The 21,997-nt window shown below is 34.3% G+C and overlaps 2 protein-coding genes across 4 annotated transcripts; both read left to right on the top strand.

Annotated features, from left to right (window-relative positions):
- The first annotated feature begins 2,615 nt into the window (after positions 1-2,615).
- Positions 2,616-4,792, top strand: LOC111519362 (synaptic vesicle glycoprotein 2C-like). Of its 3 annotated transcripts, XM_047009432.1 has the most exons (9): positions 2,616-2,682; positions 2,750-3,074; positions 3,127-3,248; positions 3,313-3,610; positions 3,681-3,782; positions 3,851-3,971; positions 4,054-4,328; positions 4,381-4,508; positions 4,576-4,792. In XM_047009432.1, exons 1-9 carry the CDS (start codon positions 2,643-2,645, stop codon positions 4,644-4,646), a joined length of 1,482 nt encoding a protein of 493 aa, XP_046865388.1. In that variant the 5' UTR covers positions 2,616-2,642; the 3' UTR covers positions 4,647-4,792. The 3 variants fall into 3 exon arrangements, with proteins under 3 accessions (XP_046865388.1, XP_046865389.1, XP_046865390.1); XM_047009433.1 differs by lacking the exons at positions 3,851-3,971; positions 4,054-4,328; positions 4,381-4,508; positions 4,576-4,792 and having other exon boundaries at positions 3,313-3,615; positions 3,681-3,748; XM_047009434.1 differs by lacking the exons at positions 3,851-3,971; positions 4,054-4,328; positions 4,381-4,508; positions 4,576-4,792 and having other exon boundaries at positions 3,662-3,717.
- An 8,098-nt stretch (positions 4,793-12,890) lies between these two features.
- On the top strand, positions 12,891-17,997 carry LOC6649670 (myophilin). Its single transcript, XM_002072305.4, has 3 exons — positions 12,891-12,960; positions 17,261-17,581; positions 17,661-17,997. The coding sequence occupies exons 1-3, from the start codon at positions 12,955-12,957 to the stop codon at positions 17,841-17,843; spliced, it is 510 nt and encodes a 169-aa protein (XP_002072341.1). The 5' UTR covers positions 12,891-12,954; the 3' UTR covers positions 17,844-17,997.
- Positions 17,998-21,997: the final 4,000 nt, after the last annotated feature.

The following is a 21,997-nucleotide window of genomic DNA, read 5'->3' as shown; positions in this document are numbered from 1 at the left end:
GCTTGAGCTACTTTTCGGCATACTTCCATCGAAATTTTGTGTTTTCTAATTGAAATATTGAATAATTCACTTTGATTTGATACCGCCATCCTGTCAATCTCTTCCACTTGAGTGGAACTTTCTTTCGTTTTTGATATATCGATACATCAGCATGGAAAAGTTAATAAGAGAAATTGCGTTTTTCATATGAAATCAATGGGGGTAACCAAACACCTTTCAATACAATCAACTGTTGCAAAGAAAAGGAAAACTTTATTATTATTTGGGTGCTGACAATTTTGTTGCTTGTTGTTGAAATCAAATACGTGCCAGAAGGAAGCTTGTGTTGTTGTTGTTGCTGTTCTTGTTTTGTTGTATGTTTTGTAACACGTTTTATTACGCTTTTGCATTTTACAAAAGAGGAAGTAACAGCAAAAGAAAATAAACAATCTTGAATTGCTCAAAAACGGCGGCAAGAACAACATTTTGGCAATTCCTTTTCGCTTTTCGCTCTTCTTTTGACTTTATTTTTAATGTTTTCTTTCTCTGATTTCAGTGTTGTTCAGCTTTTTGGTACCTTTTATTATTATATCCGGTTTACGTGGCGTATGATGAACACGTTTATTGGTTGCCTGGTGGCCCCAATGTGTTGTTTATTCTTGCTCTTCTTGCTGTCCCATGTTGTTTGCCTAAGCGTGAAGTGACTTTGTGTGTGTCTTCAAATATATATACATATATACATACATGGGTATGTGTGTGTTGATATTTGTGGGTATGGGTTTGTATTTGCCTTATTGGGATTTGATATAAAAAGCACACACAAACCATACACAAGCTATGTGGGCGCAGCTTGTTATTTCTTTCGTTTTCTTTTTATTTGTAGGTTGTTTAAAGTGTCATTGAATTCAGATAAAAGTGTCATAGTAACTAACCTAGTTGCTGTTGATTTTGATTATTTTATTTTAATATTTCATATCCTTAATTGCCAACTGAGGTCAAGTTACCATATATTCAATCATGGAATTGCAGAAAAAACACTTAAGCCAACCTCATTAGATTCGGACGACATTGTAATATTCCAGTCACTGTCGAAAAAATATTACTATATATCGTTAAACATAAAAAATAAAAAATTTCGCCTCACACAGACTATTCGGTCATTCGTTTCCATGTTTCAATTATTTAGAAGTCCAATCCAGTAAATAATTAAAAACAAATTTCATTTAAATGGCTCTGAGTATGTCGATTCATTTTCTCATTTTTCGTATTAGAAATAAACAAATGTTATGGGGATAGAGAGATCCTATCCTTCTTTATAATATTATCTAAAGGAATGAGACAGTCATTACCCATTCCATACTAATATTTTGTAATTGCATTACATAAAATAATTATGCGCTTAAATATACACCATTCCATATCATATATATATTACATATATATATATATTTGCCTCAAACTTCAACACGTTTTATATCTTTGACCACTAACCATAGAACACATAGATAGGACAAACTCATGATTTTTTGATTGCAAACGCTAGCCTAGTCATGGAACCCCAGAGAACTTCGGGAAAACCCGAACGCTCTCACTCTCAATGAGAGCGTAAAATGGGGAGAGGGCAAAGCAGCTACGAAAAAATTTCAGTCTAGCACAGACTACAGAACGACGAAGGCAGGCCTACGTCGCTTGTGATTTCGTTCTGTCTATGTATGTGTACACTCGTCGGTACATGCTCAGGCTTCGTAGTGTGTGTGTGACGTGAAGTTGTACAACATCGCATTTCAATAGCTCGCTCGACCAAAATTTTTAATTTTCGACAAAACAGCGACAATGCGAATAAGAAATGCCCCTGTGGAAAGAATATCAAGAAATATTGCCATCTTCTTCGTATGTATCCCGGTGGCTGTGCCGATAGAGTGTCCGCTTGGCGATCTGAATGTCGCTGGTTCGATTCCCACTTCGGAACCGACCAATATGGTTTTTTTTTCTATTTTTTAATAAATAAAAAATAAATAAATAATAAATGAATAAAAAAGAAAAATAAACAAAAAATAAAGAAACAAAAAATCCACAATAAAAAACAAAATTATAAAATAGAAAAAAACATTATATAAGCCAATGATTTCGAGTGGGGAATCGAACCAGGGACATTCCCCAAGTCACATCACGAAGCGAACACTCTATCGGCACAGCCACCGGGATACATACGAAGAAGATGGCAATATTTCTTGATATTCTTTCCACAGGGGCATTTCTTATTCGCATTGTCGCTGTTTTGTCGAAAATTAAAAATTTTGGTCGAGCGAGCTATTGAAATGCGATGTTGTACAACTTCACGTCACACACACACTACGAAGCCTGAGCATGTACCGACGAGTGTACACATACATAGACAGAACGAAATCACAAGCGACGTAGGCCTGCCTTCGTCGTTCTGTAGTCTGTGCTAGACTGAAATTTTTTCGTAGCTGCTTTGCCCTCTCCCCATTTTACGCTCTCATTGAGAGTGAGAGCGTTCGGGTTTTCCCGAAGTTCTCTGGGGTTCCATGACTAGGCTAGCGTTTGCAATCAAAAAATCATGAGTTTGTCCTATCTATGTGTTCTATGGTTAGTGCTTTGACATTTCCATACTACAACAAAATAAAATAAAAATTATTGCCATGGCGCCCGTCGACATAGAAGATGTTTGGGATATGCTGGGTGAGTAATGAGCAAACAGAATTTCCATTTCCACCAAACTCATTCCATACATGATTCAATCGTTTAGGTTTTGGTCGCATGCAGCTGGCCATCTTCTTTACCTGCTGCGTACTGCAAATGTATGTTAGCAACGAGCAACTTGGCTTGTCCGTTATCCTGGTGGCAGGTGCCGGTGAACTAAAGATAGATAATGAACGGATGGGTTGGCTGATAGCATGTGTATTCTTTGCCCAGGTTATATTTGGTCATTATTTCGGTTATATGACAGATAAAATTGGCAGACTCAAAGTTCTGTTCAGAACATTGATAATGACTATATTGAGCTCATTTTTATCGGCTTTTATGCCAGAGTATTGGTCATTTTTAGTACTCCGATTCATAGTGGGAGTTTTGTAAGTATGATTCTAAAGTTAATTATTTTAACTGCCACTTACGTTCCATTAGCATAACTGGTCTTGCAGTAACCTTGCTGACCTATTTAAGTGAGTTCTGTAGTCTTGCGTTGCGTCCAAAAGTGCATAATTTCGTCAGCTATTCAATAGGAGTGAGCATGATCTATGTGCCACGTAAGTTCTACCTACCTATTTCATTCACTCGATAGATACATAGTTTTCATTTAATTTTGTTTAGTTGCCGCATTAAGTTTGATGTACTTAAATGTACATGTACATGTATGGGAGAATTATGAAATAACAAATTGGCGTGTACTGATCTTGATCAATCTTTTACCTGGCATCCTTGGAGTCTGCCTACTTTATCGACTGCCTGAAAGTCCTAAGTTTTATTTATCAATCAACAAGCATGAAGAGGCCATGGTAGTCTTGGAAAAATGTTGTAGCGTCAATAAGGGCAAAAACGTAACTTTGGCCAGCCTGGGAGTGGATAAGGTCACACAGTCGCGTTTACGGGATTCTCAAATAGAGCACAAGTAAGGTTAGACTCAACATTAGTTTTAGTCGTTTGCCATATAAATTGGTAGTTAATATTTCTTGTTCTAGTGCGTTTACGAGTCTTTGGTATGATACTGTGCCTCTATTTAAAGGGGAATATCTACGTTATATGATCCTAACATCGATTACCACTTATATTTTGTTTGGAGCGTAAGTTTCTTTTTATTTTCTTTTAGTTTTAGCGAAAAGTGAAAATTTAATTCTTTTATATTTTGTAGAGGTTTCGGTTTGACTATATGGATATTACGCATACGTTTTATATCGCAGCAAATTGTTGGTAATATGATATTATGCGATCTTCTGGACCATGCCCAAAACTCCAACATAACATTGAGTGAAGTAGGTGTAAAATTGAAAACAAAAAACCAAAAAATAACTTCGCTATTCATTGAGTTTTATATACAAGACTTTTTATTTTTAGTGTAACATAAACCTTGATAGTATGATAGTCTCCATATTGCATGGTTGTACAACTTTGACGGTGCTCATTATAATAACCGTTTTATTCCTGTTTTTAAAACGACGAACCATATTGCTGATCTTTACGCTTCTGGGAGCCTTTGTCGGTTGTTTATTGAATGTCGTTGAGTTGGATGCCGTAATCATTGCCGTTTTTATAATGTTCGTTGTGCTACCCCTGTGTTGCTTAAGGTTGGTTATATCAATTCTTATTGATCTTATACCAACACATTTAAGGTAAGTATTGCAATTGTCGAATCAATGCTCTGATTAACCTTCATTTTCTTAGAGCTAAAGGCGTTGCTGTAATTTTTATGGTTGGTCGTATTGGAGTCATGTCATCTAGTTTATTTGTGGGCTATACCTTAAAAGTCTGTTGTATGAGTACCTTCAATACCTTCGTTTTGGCCCTGTTAAGTGCGTTGAATCAAATTACAAATAGTTTTTCTTTTCATTACAGTTTTGATTTTACTTTTTCTTACAGTTGCTGCTCTAATGATCTATCTTCTGCCCACAGAAAATTATGTTAAAAATCGTGAAAACAAGAAATCATAACAATTTATTGGACAAATTACACAAAAAATAAAAAAAAGATCGGGTTTGCGACTTTAAGATTTTCAGTTTAGTTTTCAAGCCAATGGCTTAAAAATTATATTCGAAACTTGAAATCGAAAGCCGATCTCGAAGTTGCTGCTCAGAAAGAATTTGAGATTGAAATATTTTTGTTTCCTTTTTGAAAAGAATGCTTTTTCTCGATGAAAGATTTAGATTTGAAGGGCAATTCATTTGTGTCACATTGCCAAAAGTTTACGCCCTCCTCTTGCGATAACCCAAAGCCTCCATCTCACTTTGGATTTTCATGCCACCGCAGCAATTCAACATCCGAGTCCTTATGGACCGCCTATCACATTAATGGCACAGACAACACGAAGGAAGCTTAACGATGTGTGTATGGGTTTGTATCCTCAAAGATGCCGCGATAAACCCAAAGTCATAGATAAATCTATGAATGTATGGTAGGTATGTAGGTGGTAGGTAGATGTACTACAGAAATCCAGGCTTGACATTGCCATTAATGGCACGGCGATAACTTTAATTTTTCATTTTGTCAGCCGCTGCGTACATGGTTGCCATTTCCGTTTCCGGGTTGCTCTGCACTCGGCAATTACAACACGTGCTCAGGCTGAATATCTCTTCGTTATGTCGTTTTTTTTTTTCGTTTGCTGTCTTGCTATTGTTGTTGTTACTTTTTTTTTGGGAACAATTCAAACGACACTTTTTCTTCAATGGCATCTTAAATCACACACACACACACACTAGAGGTCGGTGGAAAGGAGGATGCCTAAGTTGCTACCGTAAAATATTCAAATTAAAAGGACTTATGTAGGCACTCAATGTTACCGCCATTATGTTACATTGTTGTCTCCTGTCAGGAGCAAGACCTCGACCTCAGCTTCACTTCCTTTGCGTTGCCTTCTTTCTCTCTCTCTCTCATTCTCGTACGCTCTTCTTCCTCCGCTGCCATCCGTTCCATTGCTTTCAACGCTCAACTTGCCATTTTTTTACACTTTAGTTGACAGCGGCAGCCATTTGTGGCCACGCCCCTTTAGTTGTACTTTAGTCCTTGTGCAGCATCCTTATGGTATATATGTCGCATTTTCCGGGTAATTTACATTCTCATCACAACAAGGGCAAGTGAACGAGAGAACGAGAGTCAAAGGCAGAGTGAAAGGGGGACTAAAGACACACACTTTTACCTATACGAAAACACAATGACAGTTGAAATATTCCTTCTACGTTGCCTTCTTTACTCAAAAATAATAAAACAAATATGAACTATTCTGCACATTCTAACTGAACGAATAGGGATTGATCTGTAATGTTACAAATCAAAAAGTTTGTCAAGCCCTAATGCAGGAAAATATTGATTGACGTTAATCGTAAGACCTGAAACTCATTATATGTACATCCAACCTAATATACCTTACATTTCAATTCGTGTAGGGTATCATAAGGCGGAAAAGTAATCGTTGCTTGTACTATAGCTTCTACATATATCTGGTCTTGCTTCTCAGTTGGCTTGGTGGCTACCCATTTTGACATTTTTATTATTTTATTATTTGCTGTTGCCTTTGGCCTTGCCTTTCTCTTGGCCGCTTTCCCTCCGTTGTCGCTTCATCATAAAATTAAGCGCATAAATTTTGTAGCCAAGGAATTTGATGAGTTTATTGAAATTGTTTTGCATAAATTGCACTTTTCTGAGTATCATAATATTATACTGAGCCAACTTAAAATTAAACTTATAGTTAAATCTAAAAAGAAGTATACATAAGTACATGAACTTTAGAAAAAATACGAAAAAAAACGTGAAGTCTTATTCAGAGCATTCAGAGGAGTGGAAAATCGGAATATCACATCTGATTCATTATAAATACAATTTCACAGAGCATAGTCTTTGTGAATACAAGCACAAAATGGCTGAAGGACGGAAGATAGAAAGAGAAAGAAGCCAAGTAAGTAAGCAAGTGAAACGAAACAAAGAGCTTAAAGCTTGAGGGGAAGATGGATACTAAAAGGCGATTCTCAAGTGGTCTGCATTCAATTCTGTTTTTGTTTCGGTTTCAGTTTCGGTTTCTTGTACAATTCCCCTCGCCCCGATTACACATCTCCCGTTTTGGCGCGTTTGCTGAAGCGCACTCAAAAATTTATTGTCTGCAACTCGAAGTTCGACATGAATTTTATTTATTTGCATGTAAATCGGATTTGTGTGACCCCAAAGACGTTCAAGCGTGAAATATACGAGCAACAGACCGCTGACCAGACCAAACAAGAAAAACAAAAACAAAAAAGAAAAGAAGGTAAAAGAAACCCCCACTCGTCGCCCCAATGAGCATGATAAAAAGCTGGTCGCTTCATCCGCCGCCATCTCCGTGTACCGTTTTTACCGTGGTGGCATGGCTAGTGTTTGTTTTTTGTTTCTCCATTTGGACATTGTTGAAGCTTCTTTTTCCTTTATCACTTTAAATGTAGTCCAAGCCATGGACACGTTGGCTCTGTTAGGCTTGCATGATTTCCTGGCATGCCTTGTTATGCTCTCTTTGACTCTTCTTCCATTTCACTACGGTTATGCTTTCGGTGCGGTTCTTTGGCCACTTTGGTGTGTGTTTTATTAGCTATTATGCCTAAAATATGGCTTACGTCTCGTTTATTGTTATTTATAATGATTCATTTTGCACGTTTTTATGGTTGCTTCTGAGTAGGGACCCAAGACTCAGTAGGCTCATTGGCAGGATAATAATGTTGGCCCGGTTAAGGTTAAGGATGCTGCATGGTTTAATGGGTTTTACCTAAAAAAAATAAATGTTCAAAAAAAAATTCTACAAATTATGTTGAAAGCTGTTATCTAACTAAACATGGTTGTTTTATGCTTACCCTAGAATTGTGTCAAAAGATTCCGCTTATAAAAAAAGAGATAGGTTAAAACATAGTATAATGCTCAGGAATCTCTAAAATCAAAACTAGTTTGTCTTTAAAGCATTAAGGGCCACCTTGTTTGATTAAAATGCATGCCAATAAGTATGCAACAAATTGTTATCTGAAGTGATTTTAGCTTAGCCTCGAAAGCTTTTTCATTTTATCATCCACATTGTTGTGCAAGCAGTTTAAAACTTTATCATGCCAGCATAATCAATTAATAATACAAAATTCAATCTGTCAGAGACACTCCATCACCTATATGGTTCCATGCTTCGCTGAAATCTTCTTCGTCTTTTCCTTCTTCTTTCTTTGCTCTCAACTTTAACAACTTTGCAGTTTCCTTCCTGAATTTTTCGTAAGGTTTTCTTATCATACTTTCTACATACATCACATGTCTCGCTTATGTTTTGAATAATTTAGTTGGATTTTTCATTTCATATTTTTTCTTCTTTTTTTTCAGTTTTTGACATTTTTGCATTTTGTAAGAAACGATTTTGCCAATGTTGAACGTGAAATGCAAAAATGCCAACACTGCGCACACATGAGATTCTTGTTGCATGTAGCAGCTGCTGCTGCTGCTGCTGATGCCTTAGCTGCTGCTGTTGTCTAGAGAGAAATTGTCGCATAATGATGTCTACGATAAATTTTACAAATCCTTCAGCAAGTTTATGCTGTTCGTTTTTGTCTTGGAGATTTTGCCTTTAGTTTTATTTCATTTACTTGTTGTAGTTGCCTCTCTAGCTCTGGCTAGGTAGCCAGAAGCGACGTGGCTCTGACAACCTTTAAAATATTTTTGCAATTTATTTATGCACACACACACACACACACACACACACACACTCACAAAGACACAGAGTTATACCTATACACGAAAGCAGATACATACAATCTCACTTAACTGTGTTCACATATGCAAAATAAAGTGATTACAGTTTGGCTGGTGTGAGGTTTTAAGGGGGTAACTGACTGACTAAGGGTAAGAAAAGAGACATTGGCCCAGGCCAAGATGGAACCAAGCTCATGCATGTTTTAATGCACTTGCCCTGCCATGGAGACAAGAAAATTTCATTTGCATTTACATACAAACAAACAAGCAAACAAGCTCTGTATGTATAGCATTTTTCCAATTGTTTGTATACACATACTTACGTGTCAGTAAATTTTGCTAGCCAAATATTTGCACCTACATACAGATTGTTAAATTTTATGTAAAATTAAATGATTCTTAAATGTGACAAAAACATATGAGTTTATAAGCCTTGGCATAATGAAACATTTTGCGTTGAAATAAACTGAAGGAAAAATATAAAAACATAAGCACAATATATATATATAGGGACATTTATATTATTTTAATAAATATCTGACATGATTTATTGTTTTCAGTTTAGCAAAAACATTGGTGAAAAGATTTTAGGTAAGATGTTTGTTAAATAAATATAAATAAATAGATACATTTACGTTTAGTCTACGATGTATTCAATTATGGCAAAATTTAATAATTAAATACAATATTTATCGTAATAAAATCTTGACAAATCAATTGAGTGACTATTTTAAGCAGCATAGCAATTAAAAATAAAAATTGAAGAAAATTTAATCAGAAAAATGGTTGAAAACAACGACGCCATTTCAAAAGTTCCCTCAAAAGTTTATAAACAATTTCAGAATTTTTCTCACAATAACCAAAAAGTAAACTACAATTTCTTTGTTTTACGACTAGAGCCTATAAACGGTTTCGCATATATTTTATTACGGCAAACCTACAAAAACGAACCATAAATGCCTGCAAATTCAAGAAATCTAACCAGAAAAGCAAGCAGCACCATGCCCACATGCTGTGCAAAAATTAGCTACAAATAAAATATGCACATGACAAAAGAAAAAGTCAAATAGAAGCCTAGCCAGGGCATTAAATATATACCAATATATACGGCCATATACGGGTGGGTGTGTGTCTGTGTGTGTGTGTGTGAGGATGGGAGAATATCTGGCATTTATTGAACTTGAAGCCGATGTGGAACAGATGCGAGCTGTCATTAAATATGTGCCACAGCCAGGGAAAACATGAAAATTTGAGATTTTTTTTCGTTGTGTTTCTGTTGTTGGTTTTTTTTTCATTTGGTATATCTAACGGAAATGAGTGGCAAATTTTGTTGAAAATAGAAATGTACAAAATGTTTACTAATAATGTATAAAAAAATATAAACTGAAAAAAATGTTTATATGCTGCACACGTTGCACACACACACACAGTCACACACACGGAGATTAAAGAAGTGTGAGCAGAATCTACAATGCAAATGAGTCTTTGGATCGGTGTTAGTCCGTGTGAAAGAAACTTGCTTCGAACTATACTTCAACTAAAAATATGACTAAAGCTAAATAGACTCAAAATATGTATATATACCAATATAAATTTTGTCTATGTACTAGATGTATGTATATATTTGTGCATTTTTATGAGTTTATATCGCAAATTGTTTGCGTGTTGCCTTTTTATGCCCCCAGCTTGAATATTTTTCCGTTTTCTTTAGCGTTTCGGTTTTCCATGTTTCCCTTTTATTTATTTTTTTTTTTTTTTGAGCTTTTGGGGTAATATCTATTCAAGAAAACGAAACGAGAAACACGCTTTTCCAGAGATATGCCATGAGAAATTATTTAAATTGAAAATTGTTTGTTTAGCAGTTGCTGGCAAATTGTTTTTTTTTGCTGGGGCGCCAGAGCCAAGATATCAACAAATACAAAAAACACAAAAAAATAGAAAGCCAAAGAACTGAAAGAGCATAAAACTTAGGAGACCAACTAGCAACAACCAACACACTGCATAAGTCAGCAAGATAGTGCAGAGAGAAGAAATATAGCTTACTATTCCATTTGAATATACATATATATATTTTTATCTACTGCAAATTGTTGGAAGGGTGAAAAGAAAGAATATTTGTTTAATATTTAATGTTTATGTTTTATATGCATATCGTGGCCAGAATAAAAGGGCAAAATTGCTGACCCAAAAGTACTTTTCATTTAGTTTACATTTAGAAATTCAAAGATAAAACTAAGGGGAAATTTAAGTATGACTCACAAACACAATCACATCCTCCCAAATGGGAATACAAATCTCTGCTTTAAGAAAATTGAACAGAGAAATGCTGGTAACCCAAACTTATTTCTGGGAAATACGAAACAAAGAATTAATTAGCCTACTCAAGTGGCTGGCTGGATGGCTGGCTGGCTGACCAAACAAAACAGAGAAAATGAAATGAAATTTGCTTCGTTTGCGGACCAATGCTGAAAACGGAAGCAGGCATTAGGGGAGATACAAATTGTATCTTATAGATAATTGACCTCGATTTGTGTGCGGTCTTTGCCTTGAAACAAAATTATTGACAAGTGTTTTTGCTGTGAGTTCGGAATGGGAGATAAGGGGATTACTTGGTAGGCAGAAGAGAAGAAAAAGAGAACAAGATAGAGAAGGAGGTGGAGCAACAGTAACAGGAGGCAATGAGATTGTGGGTGCTTATTTCTCATTTCCGTTTGTTGTTTTGCTTTAAAGCCCATTTGGCCATATTTATGAGCAACAGTTGTTTGCCTGATCTAAAAAAAGAATAGGCATTTCAATAGACATAAATGCTCTATTTTTTAAAAAAATAAATAAATCCCGATTATTGAAAATATTATTCAAAGCGAACGTTTTGATTTATACCAAATGAAAATTTTTAACATCTAGTATTTATTTGGAATTAATTAAAAGCACTTCACAGAAGTTCATTTGAAAATATTGTTGTTTCGAGAACGGTTTTCGATAAAGAGTATTGGATGTTTGTTTTAATTTGCCACTCAATTTTCTAGTCTGCGACATTTTGTACACATTAATCTGTTGCTTTTTTACACAAATGATTTCGATTGCCAAGAAAGATGCCCAGTAAATGGGGAGGAGGCGGTCTCATACATATTTATTTTCTATTTTCATTTTCCAAATTTTCATCTTTTTTGTTTTCATCTTTGTAGGTCGTTGTTGTATGGTGGAACACCCACGCCAATGCCTTCACGTTGACATATACACATAAATACACTAGCACACAGAAACATTCTTACGTATGTACATATATACTTATGAAAAGAAAATTCACATGAATCTCTGAGTCGCTCAATTAATTTTGATTGCAGCCTTGGCAGCTGCTTTTTTCACATATGAAAGTGGGCTAAGCATGTGGGTAAATGCTCCATAGATAATTCGACTATTTGTTGCTGCTTTCCACACACACAAATGGTCATACAGCCGCACACATTTGGCAAAATGTTGTATTCTAGTTCATGGTAAGTCTTTTTTCATACATCATTCAAAATTCAAATGAAAGAAATCAAACATGTTTTTCATTGAAGCATGAATATTTAATATTCCTCTTGGCCATAAGACTTTTGCCATCAACTATGCAGTTTCTTAATAGAAATCTCCTTGCCTTGACTTTATCAATTGCTCGTCAATGCCAAAGCAAACACACACCACAGTCCGAGAAAAATTGTGTGAGAAAAACACACACACACAGATAAAAAAAAGAAAAACATATGATTTTGTTGCTAAATTTATGGACTTCAGGTGTGAAAAGAAACATTAGGTAGTTTTGTTTATATTTATTTATGTCTAAGTTGAAATTGTTGTATAAATTCAATGCCAGAGCACTTAAACTTGAACTTGGCGTCACCAATGGACTAAATTGAACTTTATTTTGTTTTTTAATTGAAATTTATAGTATTCGACTAGCCTTCAGTTTGGTAATTTTGTTTAAATGAGGCATTAATAAAATGATTTACCCAAAAATTGGCATCAATGGCAAAGCGAAATTGTTATTAGCCAAGGCTATATTCATATATAGTATAGATATATTAAAAATTTATATCTACAAGATAAAAAAATATATATGAAAATACTCTTGCTTGGCATTGTTGCTGGCAAATTGCTTGAAATTAGTTTAAACGAAATGAAAATGGAAAGGATACATTGGTATTTGGCATCAGTCACTAGGCACACTTCTGTCTGGTTTTCAATGCAAGTGCTCTTATGACGTCATCGAGAAGAGTTTCCGCTGTATTGCTCCCACATTGCTTTTATTTTTGGCGATTCTGGCATCAGTCGTTGCTGCTGACGTCGACCGCGACGGTGGCATTAGTTTAACCTAAAAACATTTTCAGCATTTTCGTAAATTATATATATTTTCGGTTTTTTTTTCTTTCCTTCTTTTTTTTTGTGTGTTGTTGTGTTTGGCTTAGGCTAAATGGAAAACTGTTTCAACAAACTTGCGTCAGTTGAAAATTGTATTCCGATCGTCAAAGACGCGTAGATTTAACATTCGAAAACTTTGATTTCATATTAAACAAATAAAATATGGCTGTAAGTGTTGGAGTGCGATGAACATAATTAAAGGAACATTTCAAATTCTAAATAATAAGTGACAACAATGAAATAAAAGCAATGGGATCAGGCAAAAGCGATATAGTTTTCGGGAATCGTAATTAAATAGTTTCTTGGTTAATGTTTAAACAAAGTTGGTAAATGGAAAAGGATCCAAATGGAGATATATTGAGAATAAAAAGGGAACTTTAGTCGGTTTTACTTAATTTTAAAACATTTAAAGAGTATAAACATGTATTTGACTATCACTAACACTTTACTCTTATTACAATAAAAATGGCATGTTAACGGGAAATACCAATCTTTAAAGATGAATCCTCTAAAAACGTTCCTAAATCTTTAGGAAACCTGTATATTTGTTGGGCGAGTCCGGTGCAAGAAGAAAAAAGGACTTGTCTAACATTAAATTTTTATTATTTTTCTTTTTTTTAACACAAAGAAGAAACTAGTCATAGATTCTATTGATAGATATTGAAGTAACAAAGACCGAATATCGTGAAAAATAGTTTTTATACAATATTTTGATTTCTCTAATTATCCAATTACATTTACGGATTAATTTTTTTACATTAATATTTTTGTTTTCCGAAATAATAAGAATATATTGTTTAAAAATTCAATTGATCAAAGTCACGTATTGATGATAAATACTCAATCAATTATTTTAAACAATGAGAGAGTGAACACTCCCCTCTCTCCTTTTTTGTCTCACCCGTCTCAATTAAATGAAATTAAAAATTATTGGAAATTGAGCAGTAAATAAAAATCGTATATCAAAAATTGGAGCACTTTTAATTTAAATGCTGCAATCAATAAGGGATATGTGTACATTTTATTTAATCAAATAGAATTTATCATGAGAATATCACGTTTTATTAATGTTTGGATATATAATTAACAAAAATAGTAACAATACGGAAACCACTTTCATGGCTTCAATATTTTATTATCAATTAACAATTGTGCCAAAAAATATATATTATTATATATAATAAGTAAGCAAAAATTAAGATTTATGTACATATACATTGAAGAGACCTTTGACAATAAGAGATAATAATTAGTATAGCCAATCGACACCTCCTGTCACGCCCACACTTAACTTTTGCGCAGCTGGCTGGTCATAAATTATTTTCACTTTTAGATTTTCGCTTTTCAGTATAATTTCAATAAAAATTGCCTTAATGGGAAACTGGTTTCTTTGGAGCCCTCGAACCGCACTTCACTTTAATATACCATAAATTGTTATTATAATGAGAAAAACAAAAAACAAATCGATAGTTTTTATATTCTAACAACCAAAACTTTTACATGTGCCACAATTTCAATTAACAAACATAAAAAAGGACTTTAATAAGTAATAAATTACTATAATGGTCGAATGAATTTTAAATGAATGCAATATGCATTTTTATGAATATCTTGTATACATATTTGAAAGCCATTTTCTTTGACATTGACACATTTTAATTAAACTATTTTTTACTCTGATGCAGTTTTGTATTTTTAATTGAAATGACTTCATAAATGTTTTTTGTTTTTGCAACCATTTTTGTTTATAAACTGTTGAATTTAACAACAAAAAGGATGAACCCAAACACAAACGAATTGTTGACGAGCGTCTGTCATACACTTGGCAAACATAAAATACATAAAAAAAACGTATTAAAAATATTTATATATGTACATATATATGTATGCTTGTTTAATTTAATGCAATTTTGCAGACTGAAGGCCAAGTCTGCCTTGGCCATGTCTGACTTGGCATTTGTGTGTACAGAGGAAAAGAGATAAAGAGAGAGCGAAGGAGCGAAAGGAAAGGAAAACTGTAAAAACTTTAGATATGAAATGAATGATATAAAAATGCAAAACTTATTGTTTGCCTCGCCACATCTTTTCCCCTTCCTGACACCCCTCCATTCCATCATACATTTCAGTTGCTGTTGGTTAATGTTGGCCAACAGCCAAATGACAAATTGAAATAACAAAAAAAAAAAAGCAGCGTTTATCTTTATGTTCAAATGAAAATTTTTATTTATGCGAGCAAAAAAGCAAGCACAAAAAAAGAATAAACTGAAAAACCAGGGCGCCACTCAAAAAACGAAAGAAAATTGGGGGTTATCTGAAGGTCAGGGTAAAGGCAAACAAACGCTTCAACAATGCAAAATAATGACAGAAAAATATGAAAATTGCTTTAACAAAATTTTACATTTTCAACAGCAACTCATAAGATATCATTTAATATCTATGTATATGCTTATCGATTACAAAAATGTGTTGGCAAATTATTATCCTTTGATGCAAATGATCATATAGCAAAAGAGACATATAAAGTGAATCTACAATTGGAGGTGGAATTGAAACTGGTACTGAAACTGTCAAGCGGTCAACCAGATAAACCGATTAATAATGAGAAAAATACCAACAGACAGAATATCAGAAATTAAATTCACTTCTATCAGCAGATCAACAACAACAACAACAGCAGCACCACCAACTACTGTGCCAGCTTTTTTATTTGGATAATCAATTAAAAAAGTACAAATACATATACACCAGCAATAACAACAACATTAACAGCAACCACAACAGCAACAACACGGACAATAATGATTTCAATAAAAAGAAAACGAATTGACTATCGAAGCCATTGGAAATGCAAATTGACGTACAATTCATTAAAATCACCTCGCTTCATTGGCTGCCATTAAAGCGATTCGAATTGAGGCTGCCATCTGAATTGTTGCACGAACACGCACACACACAAAATAACTACAGAAAATATTTTAAATTAAAGAATTTCCATTATTGCCGATATATAAATACCCTGAACTAATGGCGGTTCTAGTCCTTAGTTTAAGAGGGTAAATCGATCATTCGGTGGAAAGCCAAAGCGTTCCTGGATATCTTAAAATTGCTAGTTCAACAGAAATCATTGCGGATGCAATTGAATCCATTTCGGGAATTAAGAAAAGACTAGCCTCCTCTATAGATCTTTTTTCCTTTTCCGAGTTCTAGACGCTCTAGGGATCTTCCATCCTTTTCTGTTATGGTTTTCAAAAATTAGCAGGTATCTTAGATATTTTCCAATTTAAAGGTTTCAGTTACATATTTCTTTCATTCTCGTTGCATTATATACTCTTACATTAGAAATATTGGTAATGCATCCATTATATGTGATGTATAACAATATCTGAAGAATATTTCTTTTTTTTCAATTTGTATATACCAAAAAGTATTGATCGTAAACGTTCAAATTAATAAATAATATCAAATGAAAGAATAAATAAATACATTGTTTAATATTAGCCATTAAATTATTCGCCAATCCTATAATTGTTAATACTCCACTTGGCATGCAATTTGACATTTTGCGGATTGTTTGGTTACGCGATTGTTGTTGTATCTGCGAGTACGTGTGGAATGTGGCATGATTTTGTATTATTATTAACGCCTAGCCACAAATCAAATGACAGTGAAATCGAATATTTATACATATATTTGTATATTTTATACAAAATATTGCTATATATTCGGTATATGCTTTTATAAACTAACCAAAAAAGCAACCACAATGTCAAAAGAAAAACAAAAAAACAAATACAACATAAATTAGCATAAATATGCAAAATATTTCTGGTTAAAATAAATACTAAACGAACACAATGCCATGCAAATTTCTATATAGCAATATATGTACATAATGAAATTATTGTATCGAATTGGCGTAATATTGTGTGATTAAACAATTGTGTTTTAATTAGATTCCAAAGCTGATGAGAAAATTTGATAAAAAAAAAAAGCCAAAGCTGATATTTACGAACTATAATGGTAAAATCAACTGCTAAAATGATAATTAATAGACATTGTAACTAAGATAAAATGAAAGTTTTTAGTGTATATTGAAACTAGTATTTATTTCGCAAAAATTTGGTGTCTGCAAAGCAAATTGATGACCGTGAATATTCCATCACTAATAGATTAAATTGCCTATTTTACGTGCTTTTAATTATCAAGCAAAGTCCTTGCCATTTTGTTTGTATCAAAAATTCATTTAACGGGAAATGTATTTTCACTTTTATTTCAAGCCTATAATTTTACTTGACCTTTAGCCTTCAATAAGAGAATGACAATTTCCTAGCTGTCTCTTTTTTCCTTTATTTTTAGACCGGAAAAATATATAATCGCCCACGCCAGATTATTTGTCTTTGATTACTGGAAATTGATTTGTCTCGGCACTTAGTAAATGATATCGAATTTCGTTTCATTTCGTTCACAGCCCCGCAACAAGGAACAGGAACAAGAAGTCTTGAACTGGATTTTCGCTGTGTTGGGCGAAAAAGTGCCCAGTGGACAATATGAGGATATTCTGAAGGACGGCATTTGGCTGTGCAAATTGGCAAACAAATTGGCTCCCGGATCGGTGAAGAAGATCCAAGAGCGTGGCACCAATTTCCAGTTGATGGAGAACATTCAGCGCTTCCAGGCGGCAGTTAAGAAATACGGTGTCCCCGAGGAGGAAATCTTCCAAACTGCTGATCTTTTCGAGCGTCGCAATATTCCACAAGTTACACTGTCTCTGTATGCATTGGGTCGCATTGTAAGTTGAATGAAAATTTTCATAAAGTTTGTTTTCGAAGATAATTCTCGTTTCTGACCTTTGCCATGTTCTCTAATAGACGCAAAAGCATCCCGAGTTCACTGGCCCCACCTTGGGACCCAAAATGTCTGACAAGAATGAGCGTGTATTTAGCGAAGAGCAATTGCGTGCTCATGAGGGTGAACTGAACCTTCAAATGGGCTTCAATAAGGGTGCCTCTCAGTCGGGACATGGTGGATTCGGTAACTCGCGTCATATGTAAAAATAAAAAACACCAACAGTTTTAAACCAAATGCCACAAAAAGAACACCAAAAACTAATTAGTTCAAATATTGTTGATTTGTATCGCTTGCTCTACATGTAATTTATATCTACTTATATTATGAAGTAAATAAATTAATTAATTTTAATATAAATGTCAAGTTGTCTTTCTTCGCTAATGCTTGCGTTCTCGTTTCTCTCATTGGATTAGCATTATTTTGTTGTTAATTAGGGAAGCAACAGAAAAAGGCACCTTACCATGAGAGAGTAAAGTGGTTTTCCAGGCTTTAATAGAGCCATGCCAACCTTGCATTCACACGAATACACGCACACACACGCACACACACACACACACCACACACAAACATACATTTCTATATAACACAGAGGTAGACCTTCATTTCTTTTCTCTCTTTTATTTGCTGTCGTCGACTTTAGCTCTGTTTGCCGGTCCACCTGAGATTACACAAATTACAATTTCAACGCCTGCACTGACAGCGATAAGCATAAGAAATGTCAAGGCCATTTGTATATTCTGTATCTGTCTGTGTGTATCTAGGTGTGAGTGTGCTTGTATGAGTGCGACTCTAGGGCTGGCAAATAAAATTGTGAGCAATCTATTGTGCACTGAGAATAAAATGTGGTAACGACAAATTATTGCCTACTTCTAGGCTGAACCAGAGTAGTGTAAACACCTGTTTTATTTACAGCATTGCAACATCAATTGTTAATATTTTTTAAAAAACCGCTATGAAGTTCCTGTAATTATCCACATTTTAAAGTTTAGAGCTTGAATTTTTTTAGCGTGCATAGAAAATTGATTTTTGACTAGATGAAATATTAGAAATATTAAAATTAGTTGATATATAATATATGTATATATAATCCTCTTAATTAAGACCAGTGTAAACCAAGTTTTTTGTCTCCACCATTGATAGTTCCTAGAACAAAAGAATGAAAGAGCTTAAACAAACCAGAAGAACAAAAAGAAAAAGGGGAAAGCCGCAAATGAACAAACTGGTCGAAGTGGTAAACCAAACAACATGTGAAATCAAGAAACTGAAAGAAAAGGCAGAGATAGAAAACCAAAAGGGAATATGGGCAATGGCGTCTTATGTTGATAGGTCCTTGTTGCCCCGTTTTGTGTATCTGTGTGTTTATTTCAATGATCAAGCAAAGCGGAAATGGACATTGTCTATGTGTGCGTGTGCTTATTTGGGTGCGTGTTTAATTTCCACTTGTCTAGGGTAGAAAAACAGACCAAATAAAGGGCCAACCCCAGCCAGCCAGGCAATAGACCAACCAGCCGGTCAGTTGGTTGGTTGTATTAAATGAAATGGTCACTTTGACAGCCAACTGACAGGCATTCTCTTACCACTTACTCTCTTCTCTATGCTCTATGCTCCCAACTCCATTAATTTTATTTTATTTATGTTGACAATTGCTTCATACAGACAAACATATACATATACACATGGGAACAATGTTGATTGTATTGCGAATAGTTTTACCCTGCCCTGAAAAGTATGCTCTAATAATGCAATTTATTGGTTGACAATGACAATTGTTGACTTTCCCTTTTTAGTTTTTGCTTTATTTTTCCGTTATTCTACAAAACACGCCCCACCCCCACAACAAAGGCTGAAGCTGTATTATTTCATTGAATTTCATTTTATTTATATTTATTGTGGTCAAAATGACAATTTATTGTTATTCGTACACACAGAGCTGCTGGAATTTTTATTATTATTTTCCTGTGTTTTTTTCTCTACCTCCATCCATTGTTGCAATTATGTTTTTCTAAATATCACTCGCTTGTTTTTTTCCTTTCAATGGGTCTAAGGCTTATAATTCATTTATTCGAATTCTATATACAATTGATTAATTTTTTTTTATATTCTATTATTATTTATTGTCTACTAATTTATGTCATTGTTTGCTGAATTGAAGGCAATTATAAATCATATAATGGCAATTATGCTTTATAGGCTTAGAATATTTATTGCCATTGCCAGTAAGCCAACATATTTAAAAAAAAAAAATTACTTTAAACGCTTGAAATTTCATCATTAGCTTATCACAATTTGCTTTTGGCTAATGTTCACTTCCTTTTAGTTGCCTTCTTTTTGTGGGTTTAGTTTTATTTTTTGTCATAATTTCCAACTAATTCCGTTAAGGGAAAAACTGTTTCTGAAACTGAGAGAAAGAGAAAGGAGAAAAGCGAAATGTATTGCAACTACAACTACATTTTCTTTTTATTATTATTTGGCTTAAACATGCAAGCGCATTTATTTTGCTGCTAGCCAAGTTTGTTGGCCACATTCTTGTCGTTGTTGCCTATTTCAGGCATTGCGGCTTAACAGAGGCAAAGTTGTACAACATATTTCTACCTAATTGCTGAAACTTTGTAACAATTTATAGCTGCAATGCAGTGGTTGAACACTAGCGCCATCCACCCAACCACCCCTCACCAAAGCACCCACTCCAAACCACTCTGTGGTTGACTAACTAAATGAAACAGTTGATATTGGGTATAAATTTAGCAAGTGGCAGCCAAGGTTTAAGCATTCGGAAAGGTGTTGCGTAAGTCTTAAGCGGATCGGACTTACCTGCACATCTGTAGTTCAAGTTCTTTGGGCTTCAGATTTCCAAGCATATTTCATGCTCAACTGCATGCCCAGTTAACTGGATGGTAAACAAAAGCAAATGACATTTAAACCAAGGGTATTACCCATTCCTCTCTTTCATTCTTTCATCTCTCTTACTCCTTGAGTTTCTGCAATAATTGCTGCCAAACCACTTGCCTGCAATAATAAACAAGCCAACACAAGAGGAACAGGAACTGGACTACGAACCGAATCCCTAAGCCATAACCAGAGCAGAGACTCTGTAGATACCGACAAATGCCAGTTGAGAGCCGTAATAACGAAACCCCAAAAACCAGACGACAGTAGCAGCTAGACAACAACAACAACAACAACAAAATTTGTATTAAGTCAGTGGTTAGAACTTTAGATACCCTTGCATCATCAGATTTTGAATACGCAACTTTTAGCTTTAACTTTTTACGTATTGGTGGACTCTATTACGAATAGGCAAACGGCCTTATATTGAAGTAAACTGAAATAAACAAATCTTTAGTTTATGCCAATATAGGACATTTGCATGCCAATTTTTTACAGGGTACTTAAGACCTAGTTTTACAAAAAGGATAACAAACTTAGTGCAGCTGCTCAATGCCTTTGTGCACCAAATACAAAGGTTGCCCAATGGCTATACCAACATTGCACGAGCCATCATTTGCTCCTACCTCCTCGTTTCCTCTAATTTAAAGTCAGTCGATTGGATTACTTTATATATTCATGCGAAAAATTCTGCTCAATTCAATGCGCGGGCGCACGAAACAAAAATTATTTGTTCACGTGATTTTTTCGTTTTGTGTTAAACAAATTGACTTGTTGGCCAAAACGAAAAAACAAAAAAAGAATCCCTAGTATAATACCTTTTGGTCAGGTGAGGGACTTTGACTTCCTTCGCTGCTTTCTTTTTTTTCTAATCCCAGGGTTTTGTGCACTTTTTTTTGTGGTAATAAATCACGAAAATTCTTTTGGTTGGGCATATTAATAACCATTACTTGATTTATGCATGGTTGAGGATTTTTTTTTGGTCTGTTTTATTTTATTTTTGGCTCTTTCAATAAGAGTTCGCCCTAAGAAGCTTAACGTCTGCCACATGTCACACGATTTAGATTAGGGGATTATGATATAGAGGATATATAGAGAATAGCATGCAGTTCGTAATTTAATTAAAATTAGGTAAAACAAAATTCAAACCTCAGAAGCAGGGGCAACTGTATGGAATTATCCATCACATTTTTTTTTTTTTAACTGGAATTGAAATCTATGTATTTATATACATTCGCAAAAAAAAAAGTTGATACGCTTTGGTTAAATGTAAATACATACATATACATCCTCCATTTCATTTCGCTATCAAGAACCTCAATTAACTTTTTCATTTATGTATGTTTGAGTAAGTTTGTTTTTATTTTCAACATTTTGTTTTTTTGTTGTTTTGTTTTACTTTTTAACTTTTTGAACCCCAACTTTTCAATAATATTGGTTCGTCGTCATTGCAGCAAAAAAAGGGAGTAAA

This window comes from Drosophila willistoni, chromosome 3R (assembly GCF_018902025.1).
Source record: "Drosophila willistoni isolate 14030-0811.24 chromosome 3R, UCI_dwil_1.1, whole genome shotgun sequence".
Lineage (NCBI taxonomy): Eukaryota > Metazoa > Arthropoda > Insecta > Diptera > Drosophilidae > Drosophila > Drosophila willistoni.
Note: the sequence above shows the minus strand (reverse complement) of the source record. Positions and strands in the feature narration are given on the sequence as shown.

Excerpts from the sequence above, each read along its gene's own strand:
- LOC111519362 (XM_047009432.1), top strand. The coding sequence starts at position 2,643 with ATGGCGCCCGTCGACATAGAAGATGTTTGGGATATGCTGG. Across the intron at positions 3,075-3,126 it reads CGATTCATAGTGGGAGTTTT|CATAACTGGTCTTGCAGTAA; the intron begins GTAAGTATGATT and ends ACGTTCCATTAG. Across the intron at positions 3,972-4,053 it reads CCAACATAACATTGAGTGAA|TGTAACATAAACCTTGATAG; the intron begins GTAGGTGTAAAA and ends TTTTATTTTTAG.
- LOC6649670 (XM_002072305.4), top strand. Across the intron at positions 17,582-17,660 it reads TGTATGCATTGGGTCGCATT|ACGCAAAAGCATCCCGAGTT; the intron begins GTAAGTTGAATG and ends GTTCTCTAATAG.